At 45.4% G+C, this 13,444-nt stretch overlaps 1 protein-coding gene across 1 annotated transcript in view; it reads right to left on the reverse strand.

Moving 5' to 3' along the window:
• The window catches only part of LOC119459110 (uncharacterized), an 84,247-nt gene that overhangs the window by 39,623 nt on the left and 31,180 nt on the right, over positions 1–13,444 (reverse strand). Inside the window, exons 5-6 of the mRNA XM_049671588.1 lie at positions 13,232–13,345; positions 7,234–7,354 (exon numbers count right to left, since the gene is read on the reverse strand). Of these exons, the coding sequence (XP_049527545.1) occupies positions 7,234–7,354; positions 13,232–13,345 (235 nt within the window). The remainder of the gene's footprint in view (positions 1–7,233; positions 7,355–13,231; positions 13,346–13,444) is intronic.

The raw sequence follows: 13,444 nt of genomic DNA on the forward strand, positions 1-13,444 counted from the left end.
TCCGAGCCCAGGTATCTGAAGAACTTCGTCGGCTAGAGCAGTTGGGTGTGATAGAGCGCATTAACGCTTCAGAATGGGTGTCTCCGATTGTTGTTGTTCAAAAAAAAAAAGGATGGAGGCATTCGTGTTTGTGTTGACTTACGAGAGCCTAACAAAGCTGTCGTGACGGATAGCTTCCCTCTTCCACACACCGAAGAACTCCTCCACAGTCTCGTTGGGGCAACGCATTTTTCTAAGTTAGATCTCGCATCGGCCTACTACCAGGTTTTGCTCGATCCTGAAAGCCGCGACTTGACCGCTTTCATAACTCACGATGGCCTCTTCCGCTTCAAACGCGTCTGCTTCGGGCTGGCATCCGCCCCCGCTGCATTTCAACAAATGATGTCGAAAATCCTTCAAGGATGCTATGGTGTTTTGTTCTATATCGACGACATCATTGTTTTTGGGAAGAGCGAACAGGAACACTTGACCAACCTGACCGCTGTACTGCGGGGCATTAAGGAAGCAGGGCTCAAGTTGAATGACAAGTGCGTATTTGGCGTACAAGAACTTTCCTTCTTGGGACACAGGATCACACCGCAAGGTATCTCTCCTTTGCCAGAGAAAATTGCTTCCATTATAAATACTCCAGCACCCACTCATAGTACTAGTCTGCACTCTTTCCTCGGACTGATCCAGTATTATGCCAAGTTCGTTTCCATGCTTGCTGACGTGGTAAAACCAATGCGAGCTCTTCTCCGGAAGAACCAGCCATTCATTTGGAATGATGCTGTAGACGCCAGTTTCGCCAAGGTGAAGTTTCTGCTCTCTTCCAGCAAAGTTCTGCACATGTTTGATGCGTCCCTTCTGGTTGTAGTGTCCACTGACGCATCTGACTGCGGACTGGGTGCTGTTCTCCAGCAGGTGGATGGCCACAGGCTGCGAACTGTTGCCTTTGCTTCACGCACACTTTCACCAGCAGAGAAGAAATACGGAGTAGGAGAGCGTGAAGCGCTTGCGTGTGTTTGGGCCTGTGAGCATTGGCATACGTACTTGTGGGGACGGAATTTCACGTTGCGCAGGAACCACCAAGCTTTGGTCTCACTGCTCTCTTCTCAAGGCCCTGGGCGCCGCCTCCTTCGCATTGCACGGTGGTCGGAACGGCTGCTTCGCTACAATTATACTGTAGAATATCCGAAGGGGTCTGAAAACCAGGTGGCCGATGCCCTTTCCCGCCTTCCAGTTCCGTCTCCGCAGGAAAATATCTCATTTGATGAGGTTGTGTCCTTTGTTGAGTTACCGTGCCTCACTAAAGAGCAGTTTCAAGAAGCCCTTCGTGAAGACTGCATGTTGGAACAAGTCAAGACCTATGTCGCCACATCTTGGCCTGCACATAAGAAGCTCTCGAGCGAACTTCAGCCTTTCTTCCTGGTACGTGAAGAATTGTCCGTCGGTGACAACCTGCTCCTGCGCCGCGAAGGAATCGTCGTTCCTTTGTCTCTCACACCGCAAGTTATCGCTGCTGCCCATGAAGCTCACCCTGGTATAGTTCGAACAAAGGCTCGGCTACGAGAACGGTTCTGGTGGCCAGGCATGGACAGGCAAGTGGAGCTTTCCATCCAGAACTGCGGCATCTGCCAGATGGCTGACAAAAGTGCGAAGACTGCTGCTGCTCCCTTGCAGCCAGTACCCCTGCCAGAACGTCCATGGCAGAAGCTTGCCGTTGACATCGTCGGCCCTATGGAGAGAGCACCACATGACTGCAGATACGCCATTACGCTCATCGACTATTTTTCCAAATGGCCCGAGGCTCAATTCTGCAGTGAAGTATCATCCCGCACCGTCATAAACTTTTTGCTTTCTGTGTTCTCCCGTGAAGGCTTTCCGGAAGTGGTAGTCTGTGACAACGGGCCCCAGTTCTCATCTGTGGAGTTCATTGAGTTCCTCAAAGATCGCGCTATCCGCATTGCGCACTCTTCCGTTTACTACCCGCAAGCGAACGGACTTGTCGAGCGGTTTAACCGTGTCTTCAAGAATTTTGTGCAGGTCGCCATGCTGGAACAGCGTCGGCTTCGCCAAGCCATAACCGAGTATTTGGGCATATATCGCTGCACGCCACATGCCACTACGGGAGTTGCACCGTCTGTTCTCCTACACGGACGGCGACTGAGAACACGCCTTGACGTTGTGGGTCTCCCGTCACCAGTTTTCTTCAGCGATCCTGTTTCCGAACTTCATCGTCTGCGCCAACGAGTTAAGAGCAGGCAAGACTACAGAAAACAGTACACAGACCGTCGCAGGGCCGCGAAGAAGACAACAGTGTCTGTCGGTGATTACGTTAGAATTAAGAAACCTGGAATATCAGTTAAGGGAGACCTCACGTTTAGCCAACCGAGGAAGGTAGTCCGCCAGCAAGGTCCATAATAGTTTCGGCTTGATGATGGATGAACCTGGAACGCGTCGAAGCTATCCAGGGTACCTGCAGCTTCAGCCACATGGAATCTGCCGCATAATGCTGTGTCTGAACCCGCGACTCCGTCGTCGGCATCTCGGCAATCCAACGACTATGCCTCAACAACTCTACCCGAAGCCTCGCCAGCTACGCCCACGCTACGAGCTCCAGCGCCAGCTGTGTCGGAGGACCCTGTGTTTCAACGTCGGGTCCAACCACCGAGGAACAGAAGGCCTCCAGATCGATACCGGGACCACATGTAGCTTGTGTGCTAGGTGCAGACGGGTGCAGTGCCAGAGAACTTGGAGTGCTGCATGAACTATGTGCAGACGGTTGCGTGTCTCTGCGAGCGTTTATTTTTGTTGTTGTTGTTGTTGTATTGCTTGTTCTAGGCCTTCTTGTTATTCCATACAGTGAAGAGCACATGCCATGTATGGTTGCAGATAATCGTAAAATTTTGTAAACACTGTGTATCAGTACTAATCTACTAACTACTAACTATTACTTACCTTGTTTTTGTAAGGAGGGGAATATGTAGTATATCAGTTTCGGTTTGCCATTACACGCCGCCAGTGGCGCCAGTGTTGTCACCTACATGCCTCTGAATAAACAGGGGGTCTTGTTCTGTTGCGGCCGTGACTGTGTTTGTGGTTCTTCTGTGGCTTCCGCCGAAACACAACAATAGGGTCCTTTTAATGGTCATGAAGAATGACGAATTCGCCCATGTACGTGAGGCCCCAAATTTTTACTTTACCGCGCACCAACCCACTCGAATTAGAAGGTGCCCTCCTGAAGTACTAATCTGACTGCCAGCCCATTTATCGAAACATTCTTCAATATACGCGCGAGATTCTGGCTCATTACAAACGTGTCGGCACCCATTTCGATTAACGCGGGGACTTCGTGGTCATCTATGGTTACAAGAACGTCGCAAGGCACTGACACCGAACTACACTGCTTTCTGTGTGTCTGAACTTCGTCATGACGCGGTCGTCGTTATGGAGGATCTTCTGCCTTCGCTACGTCAGCGACCTCACCTCCGTGGGTCGCTGGACTATGTTTTCCCGGTTGGCAGGGCTGGGTGAGCGACGCCTGGTTGCGCTCGACGTGGAGAGGGGACTGGAAGACGTGTTTCAAGCGGGTGAACCTGACCGAGGTTCACAGAATTGTGTAGCGAACGATGTCATAGCGTCCGCGAGGTAGGCTTTGATCTACTTCGGTGTTCGCCACTGTGTGGGCAGGGCGCATTAAGAGAAAAGCCACGGAGCCCCACTCGACAGTAAAGGCATGCCCTGTAACGATGATCGGTTAAACTGCAATGAAAAGGCAAGCACCACCGTCTCTGAAATTCGCCAGGCGTCGCTCATGCGTTATGGTCGTGCTTCAGCCATGAATGGCCTGCGGCGAGGCCTGAAGTCACCAGACACTTGTTCAATGGCACGCACACCAGGAAAGCCTGGGAGGACGCTGACACCGTGGAAAATCGGGACAATAAATCTCGCGCATCTTCCGCATACGACATGCGAGGTGGTGGCTACCGTACTTCGTGCTGTGGTGTCTCACTTCGCATCTGGGACTTCGCATCTGGTATTGTCCAAGGGCGCAGCGAGAAGTTCACGCAGTAGCGTCGACACGTTTCAGTCATACGGCCTTGTTGGCTGCTGCGGTACCTTTTCCATTGATGTAGCCTCCGCGGGAAACTTTGCTACGTACATTAGTTGGTTGCGTATCAGGCCACTGAATAGCTCTTGCTGGACACAGCGCATCAAGCGCCTGCTTTTCTTCCGGCATGGAGGAATCCGCGAGCCGGAAAAGTCAGCAAATATTCTCCACAAATATTGGAACACTTTCGTTAGGTCACTGATTTGCAGATTCAACGCGCTCCTCGCGATCGAGGCTTGCACGTTTACCGATTAGCTGCCGTCGGAATTCCTCCCACGACGATAGGGCAGCCCCATGCTTCTCAAAACATGTCCGCGCATAGTCCTCGAAGACAAAGGAGCCCTTGCGTAGACTGCACTGTGGAGTCAAGGAGTTGAATTCGGCGACATGCTCAAAGTGATCAAGTGAGTTTTCAAAATCCTCCATGGCGTCCCCATGGAATGATTTGGGGATTCGCGTTTGGTGAAGCACGACCTCGGTCGGTGCGACTCAGAAACTGATGTACTCATTCTTCTGACGTGGTTGGGTGGAGACTCTTGTTCAGGTGGTAGTCCTTCAAGTCCACACCTACTCCATACGTGAACAGTAGTCAGCTCGACCGGACTTCGTAATGGGCTTGTAGACGGGCTTCGGTCTGGAAGCGGTAGCATGTACCCCGCCCCTCAACCAGAAAAATGTAACGTAGGCTGAGGACGGAGGCTAGCAAAACGGATGTTTTCTCTTTGTGGCGGACCAGGAGAAGAACATGCAGCTGACGGACTTCATCGTCTTTCATGGCTCCGACCTTTGTGCGCGCTTTCCCGCAATGTGGGAGCCCCACATCATTGTGTGAATATTTACTGGTTAGTTCCCTGGCCCAGTGCCATATTTGACACAGTCTTAGGCAACTTTTTTTTCAGCCTTTCCAATATTTTACAACTTCGTTCCAATGCCCACTCATGATAATGCGAAAAATGAGTCTGTGCCCTATGCGGGTGCTCAATCTCTCGCACGCGATTGCTAGCAAATTTTTGTAAGCTCCTCCAAATGAGTGGAGCGCTCCAAATAATAATCGGCTTGCTATCGTATATGGAGCATTGTCTTCTGTTACATTATCGTCTGTAGGGTACAGAGTGAAATCAAGCTGCGCGTGTTGAAAGACCATGATCAGCGGCGCGTACTCCCTCACCTTCAATTTCAACTTTAAATTATTGTTACGCGCAAATGGAACATTGGTACCAATGCACTATGCCGTTGTCATGCTCATGATGACGTGCACACCTCCTTTGAAACTGGGTGGTGGCATGTCTAACCTACCTCCGTAGTTGGAACTCTCTGGTGTGTCTAAACCTTGAAGTACCTTTACACTTTCAGCTACATTTACTGCCGTTTACCGACGCATAAGTACAAAAAGCATATAGCTCAACTGTATTGTTTATCAACATTGCTATCTCCACTGAAGATTTACCACCTATGAGTGCGAAATATGCAGATTATGCATAGAAGCCTAATTTGGAACAATTACGAAACTATAGAAATGAACACGTAGCAAAATAAGACATTGACCCGTTTTGTGAATGGACCGCCAAACGTTGCGTCGTACCGCAATGAAAACCGGCATGAAAAATCGCTGATTGCACAAGGTATTTACGTTGACATTTCGGGGCCTCGTAGGCCGTTGCCACTGCATTGCGATATTGTACTCTGTGAGTGTCTACTGGAAAAAATTGTACGCGTCAGTACAGCAAACTTGAAATGAACGTGCTGGGTCAGAAGATAAGAAACTTGCACGCTAACATCTGCAAACTTGCAGTGACACCTAGAGTGCTTTTATAATGAGGAATTAGATATTCTATTGAAGTATCTTAACATACAAATGGCAAGTATCATGTCCGATGCAACTAATCCACTGGTACCAGGTATCTGTATCTCAAATACTTATCGCCCCAGTATTTTGTAACTGTATCATGACACATTTGTAAAGTATATTTCCCCAGGCGTGGTAATCGGATTCAAAACGGGTTCATGTTGCAATTTAAATATGTGCAAGTGTTGCTTGAAGTCTCACGTGACCGATGCACGCATTGAATTACACAAGATTTTTTCGTGTCCATATATTGTGTGCTGTGAGCTCAGAAGCATGACGTTTGTAATTCAATTGTACTTTCTATTTTTGTTTTGCTGGTTCTTTCAATGATGTATTCTTATTGTAACTGTCTATGATGTGGCACAGTGCCAGGGTACTTTCTTCCAATTCCTAATGACAAAATACCTCTGTGTATTTTTCATTATGATCTAAAACGCCGTTCAGCTAGTTCATGCGCTTAAATTGTACAAACGGCTTCATCTATCCGCCATAAGCGGAAGGTTTACCAAAGGAGTTGCTATATATTATATCGGATCGAACAAATAGTTTTTCACGGCAACCTCAGTATCGAACTTGGTTAGATTTGTTGGATTAAAATTCAAAGATAAAATCCACTATCAACAAACACAGTATTCATTGAGGCCATCAGTCTTACTACCAAATTATTGAAGCTCGCGAAATCTCTCAAAACCCAAGCAAGTTTACAACTGCGTACCTCTGCACTGAAAAAACTACATCCCTGGAATACTGCAAGGACCTATTTAGACATCTAAAACAAATTGATGTATTACACAACGATCTGAAATATTCAATGAATCGCGAGTAGGACTTTTGAGAAACATTAGGTGTAGACTATCACATATTTACGCGAGCTCGAAACACATATATCAAACTTGCCTTGAAATTATCTAGCAGATGGAGGCTGTAGCACGGCGATAACTGTTTCTAGCGAAGAGAGAAAGGTTTTCAATATCAGCGCTTCCAGGTTTTTTTTTAATATCGGTGACGTGTGGCAAGTTTTCTAAAACATTCGACACGCGAAATCATGCGTAACGCTGTCTGCAATCGGTACAATCCAGTTTTTTCTCGTAAATGCAACAAATTTCATTCGTATCAATTCAGCGGTTGTAATCACAGCGTTTCTTCGTTTTGCGCGTTACTTCAGTAGGGAAATTGTTCTTGCACTCGCACATAGCCGACACGCGCTTCGAGTGCCTTCAATTCAGTTCAGAGCTGAGTCGGGCGCTAGAGCTTGCAAGATTGCGAATTTGGCCCATTCTTACGTAGCACTTACACATTGTTCGCATGATGCTCACGTGGGGACTGCCGCTGTCGACTCTCGGGGGGAGAAGCACTGCGCCGGCGTTGGCGGATGGCCCAGGTGGAATCTCGGCTTTCTGCGCCGACCGCGAGATCTGCGTGTATGACCCACAGTAGAATTATAGTATTCTATGTACTAACAATATTAATTGCGTATTTATACACTGCAATTTTCTGGATCTTTTTATTTAGGCCCCAAGTGCTGCTAATTATTTAACTTTTTTTCTTTATCTCTTCCTTCGTTTGCATTCAGTTTCACTATTTATATTCTGTAGGTTATGCATTTTATTTTTATATATACAGGCTGTCCTACATAACTTGTGCCAAAATTTATGGGAGCCACGATGGTGGAGAGAACCAAGGTAATGTCTGCCATTGCTTGAAGCAAGTCACACTATTTTTCGTATTTCGACGAATTACATATTTATTTATTGTTGCTCCAATAAATATAATACACAGAGCGAAGGTGTCAACGACAATATTGTAGCCCATCCTGAAAAGATTCCCGATCCAGCTTTCTTGTGCTCAATACACGCTTCGTGAGAATTTTTTTTTTCACGCCTGAAAAACGCCCACCAAAGTCCGCAGAAAGTGCCTTTCGACTGGTCGCACGGAATTTTTCTCTGTGTTTCCCTGGATTTCGTGGATTCAGAAAGAGTCAAACGAATTGTGTTGTTTTGGGTGGCTACAAATGATGAGAGTAGAAACAATGAAAATCCTGAACAATCTCCAGCACATTCGCGCATGGATACGAGCGTTTTGTAGAGCAGCACCTGCTTTACAGCAATTGGCACTAGAGATAGATGGCGACTTAATTAAGAAGGGCATTCCACAAGTATTCCAGTACCTATTAGAGATGCGTGAAGCATTAGGAAGCAGTAATGGTGACCTTTGGATAGAGAATTTTGGTGACTTCAAGGTTCACACGAAAGAATTTGTTGCTTTATTTATTTATTTATTTCTTTATTTATTTACAGCATAGCTACATCGCCATAAACGCATTATACGTAAGGGCGAACAAATCATAGCCAATAAGAACAGAAAAGCATTTTGCCCAGACGTACTCATATACATAATAAGCGTTGCAATGCTATTTAAATAAATACATGTAATTAGCGTGAACAAAGAGTTTTTCAAGAAAGTAAGCCCATACAGTTGTTATTCAGGAGCGATATCACAACACAGAAAATAATAATTCGTTATTAGATACATTTAACAAATCATTAGATAAACTTCCAATGTGCTGTTCACTTGGGGAAAAATAACTGTTATAAAGTTTTTGTTCTGCAGGTATAGGCTGACATTTCTTGGTTCTACAACAGCGAGTGGATATGTAATCTGATTTCAGAAGATAGTTGTCGCGATTAGTACCTGCTTGACTGTGATATATTTGGAGCATTAGTTTGGGCGTTTCTTTCTGCAAATGCACACGTTGCAGATCCATTCCTAAAGTGGCCTTCATTTCTGGAACGCTAATGTACGTGCTCTAATTATTACAAACAAACCTGACTGCTTGGTTCTGCAGTTCGTCCAGTCTACTAATGAGACAATCTTGATAGGGATCCCATATCGCACAGGCATAATCAAGTATTGTTCTGACATGTGAAGTGTACAGAGCTTCCTCAACTTCGCGCGTTGCCGGTTGGAAATTTCTTCGAAATAAATGTAGCATCCTACCAGCTTTTGCTGCAGTGTGACAGTGTCAGTCTGTTTATTCCAAGGGAATGATTGGGTGAAGTAGACTCCTAGGTACGCGTAATAAAACTGTATCGATAAGCGTGTCATTGATGTTATATAGGGGCTGTAATTTGATCATTTTCTTGAATAACTTGCGCAACTGCTCTTCTTAATATATAAACTTATATTTCATTTTTCACACCAGTTCGATATTTTATCTAAATCTGTTTGCAAAGTATTTATTTCATATTCACTCGTAATTTCTGTCTATATCTCACAGTCGACGGCAAATAGCTTTCTCGGAGATGTAATGTATTCCTCAATTTTGTTTACATAGATTAAACCAATAAGGATCCTTGTACACTTCCTTGGAGAGCGCCCAAAGTCACAGTTATTGCTGAAGATATGGCTTTGTTCCTGACAACAGACCCGTTTCTTCCGTTTAGGTAGCTTCGTATCCAAACTTGGACGTTTTTGTACATTTACCGCAGAAAGCTTAACGTCTAAGAGCTTATGAGACACAGTATTGAAAGCTTTTTGAAATTCAAGAAAAACCGCATCTACCTGACTGTTATCAATGGCTTTGAATAAGAATGCGGAAATTCTGTCAGCTGTGTGTTGAAGGAATAACCTTTTCGGAATCCCTGCTTCCAGGGTGTAAAGAAGGCATTAGAGACAAGGAATGCAAATATGTCACTGTATCAAACGTGCTCGAATATTTTGCACCATATAGACGTTAATAAGGTGGGCCTAAAGTTTTCTACGAGTTTCTATTGCCCACTTTGAAAACGGGTGTCACGCTTGCCGTCTTCCAATCTTGGGGAATGATGCCTGTTTCAAGGCAAAGCTTATAGATGATCGTTAAGTATGGAGCAGTTATGCGATGGCACTCTTTTAAGGACGGCTGGAGATATTGCACCAGGTGCAATGGCGCTTGTTGCATCTAAATAGCGTAAGAAAAAATGGACGCCACTAAGATCAATTTCAATGTCTGGCAGCTATTGTTCTGATTGGTGTTATTCAAAAGTGGTATTGATCTCCGCATCAGGTCGTTGCGAAAACACGGATTGAAAATACTGGCCGAGGCCTTCGGTCCCCAGGTAGTTTGGCGTCACGGTTTCACCATCAACAGTGAAAGATAGTATAGATATGTCTTCTTATCGGTCCTGTTTGACATATTTCTAAAATGTATCGTTTGCAGATGTATTTGGTACTTTCAATAAATTATCAACCTCTTCTAAGACTCCCTGGTTAATATGACAGGTGTTGACAGAAACATTTTTGTACGTGCGTCTCGCTTTTACTTTGTCTTTGCCTATTTCTGCTAAAACCAACGTTTCTGTCTTTTCTCGTTTCCGCGGGTACTTACATGGAACATGAATTTCGACTAACGGGAGTATTTTACCCCGAAACGTCGACCGCAAAGCTGACGGACGTCGGGCGTTTGACACATGCTAAAAGTAGGAACGAAAACTTCTAGTCCGGCTCTAATAGCAGCGTAGTCTCCCCTTTCGTAGTTGTACACGCTTCCTTGTGGAGTTTGTGTCATCCATGCTCGCTGTATGTTAAGTTCAATGACAATTGCCCTCCCAGCACTAATACCTGGCCAACCGTAATCTTTGACACTAAGTTCGGTTCATTGCAAGGCATCAAATCTAAAATTGCCTTTTGCTATGTAGGTTCTAGTATGGACTGCTGCAGTCCATTTATTTCGAGCAGTTCTTCGCACTCTATGTAAATACGGGACCTGTAAACAGCCGCACGTCCGGGCATTCCAGTTGAAGTCCGGCAGAATAAAATCGCCCCCTAGAAATATGTCATCAGGCTTAAGTCATAGCATACCAGACAGGGGTCCGAATGAGTCGCTACTGTAAAATTTCCTGAACATCGCATTGTTTCCTTTGGGTAATTTCGCAAGTTACCAGACAGACTGAGTGTTGTTTTCAAATAAAATTTGTGTACTTGACAATGCATTGGATAAAAAGAGAAATACTCCCCCGAGATGTCCATGTCTGTATTTCAGATTAAGAATAAAACCTGGCGGTAAGGCTTCTACACAAGGTACAGAGTTATCTAACCATGATTCGGTGCCCATTGCGATCTGAGCTTTAGCAGTGGCTACTGAAGACATGAAACTATCGAGTTTATTCTTTATGCTGCGACAATTAACAAGCAGAACAGGAAGCCGTTTATGCTGTGAGTAACTCGCTGTGTTATATTAAGGGGAGGGGGGGGGGGAAGGGACAGAATTCAAAACGCGTAATTTGCCTCCATCCAGTTGCGCATGTGCCCGAAGTGGAACTAGCATCCGCGTCTCGCTATCCCAGACAAACGTTTGTCCAATGATAATAAGTTTACAGAACTGAAGGGAACAGGATTTTTTTTGCGTTCTCTTTTTTCTTGCGCATAGATCCAAAGCTGAAGCCGTTTTTGTTGCACAGCTCGGCTGAAATCTTCGGAAATGCTCTACGAGGTACCTTTATTCTGAAACCATTTTTAAAGACGCTTTCTCTAGCCTGATACTATGGGCCGGTTCTTACCTTCTTTGAAAACACCTACACGGTGCGCCCATTCAGCCAGAATATTATCAAGTTTCATCACATCCTTGCCTATGCCACTAATTCCTTGAACTTCAAGCCTTATAAAACGAATTCTTTATTGGGCTTCTGCTACTTTAAACTATGTGTTAGTACCTAAAACTCTGTGCTTTGCTACTGTAAAGCACGGTAACTGGCATGTCTCGGTACAATTACTAGGCTGAGCTGTGTAGCAAATCTTACCAAAATAATTGCTCCAATAAACGCTAATAGCAAAACCAAGTTCGCCACACAACGAATTCCCAAAGAAAAGATTTGCCGTATGCATATTTTCCAGTGCTGCATATACGTGGTTCTCCACGGTATTGAAGACATGCGTGCAAACTGCAGCCCACGATTGCGTGGGCTTGGGGAAGAGAGAGAGACGTCTCGTTCCAATCGTACCATGTGTACACTCCGAGAAAAAAAAATGAAACACTGGAAATACTATTCGATAAATTAATAGCTCATATCTTGATCCATTCCATATTATAGTGTTCTTCTCCTGCATGGATAACGTTCACTCGTCTAACATTCACAAGCCGTGTGAACATACAGCAAAGGAATCGGACAAGATACGTCACCATGGAGTGTGATAAATCTAGGAAATTAAGCTGATTGCGGGACAAATTCGATTGTGAACTCTCGCCAAATGAAGTATAATTATTGGGAGTGCAGTACACGAAACGAGCTCGTCAGCTACGCGCAACACATACCCTGTCCATGTAGGCCCGCTTGATGCCGCCGCCAGGCAAAGGTTCCCGCGTAACTTTTTCTCTTGAGGATAGAAGTTCGTCTGCCTTTGAGCGCGAACATTCGTCGAAACATCAGGCTTCCTTCGTCCGACTGGCGCAGGAAAGTGCATAGAAAAACCTTCACGTTAGCCGCAGCACGTTTAACGCGGCACACAAGTTTGGCATGACGCCCAGTCTGCAAGCACAGCATGCCAATAGGTATTTAAGAGTGCCCGCACAAAAGTGCACCCTTTTTTCATAAGTTGACAGGCCACTGAGAGAGCACTACCATGGTGGCAAGCAAAAGACGGCCTCTTATCAGGTTCTAGTTTTCAACATTCTGCTATTTGCAATCAAATTGCAAGAACATTTCAGCTTCATTTCGTGGCTCCGCTCGAATAGTTACTTTGTTAATTATAGGTGACCACGGTGGTTGAATGCATGCAATGTTGGCAAGCTAAAAAGAATAATCATGCGAATCTTTCCATCGGTGTCATTCTGGTGAAACGACAGCATCATGATAATGCCATGATATTTAATGACAATGCACAGGCAGGAAGACTAGCAAAGCGAATCGTTGAAAGAATCGAATACTTATTCGGTGGGCGCCTGCGCAGAAAGCGAAGCTGCACTTTACACGGGAATCGAGTCCCATGCTTCATGTCCGCCCGCTTTGTATGTACTTACATGCGTCACGAAACACACAAGCGCATCGATGCTTTTCACGTGCATTGAACGCCACACTAAACTACGCGCATTTGCGCGCACGATCTGATTAGATGCGTTTGTCTCGATATCAAAATGACGACAACGTTCGCAAATTTTCCGAAAGATGAAGTGTCTCTTAGGGGAGATCAATAACGTGATAATAGCGATAATTCTGTCAAAGCGATCACTGGCCAAAAAGGGAAACATATATGAGCGCCGCAAGGAAGCGTCACCGGACTCATTGACTGGGCCTATAGTAAACAGATAGAAAACCCACCCTAAGCTCCTCGGGTGACGGCACTTGAGGAGATTCCGTGATTCGAACACCTGGCTTCTTTTCTAGTGGTAAGCTGTCCTCCAGGTGTGGCTCGATTTCCAGCAGCGCTGTCTCCTGAGAATAAATGTGCATTTGAAAGGAAATCTTTTCTCACTTCATCTGTATTCAAGTCTGGCTACTCACCTGTCCTTGATAGGTGCATGAAGATTACCT

The sequence above is a fragment of the Dermacentor silvarum genome, chromosome 7 (assembly GCF_013339745.2).
Source record: "Dermacentor silvarum isolate Dsil-2018 chromosome 7, BIME_Dsil_1.4, whole genome shotgun sequence".
Lineage (NCBI taxonomy): Eukaryota > Metazoa > Arthropoda > Arachnida > Ixodida > Ixodidae > Dermacentor > Dermacentor silvarum.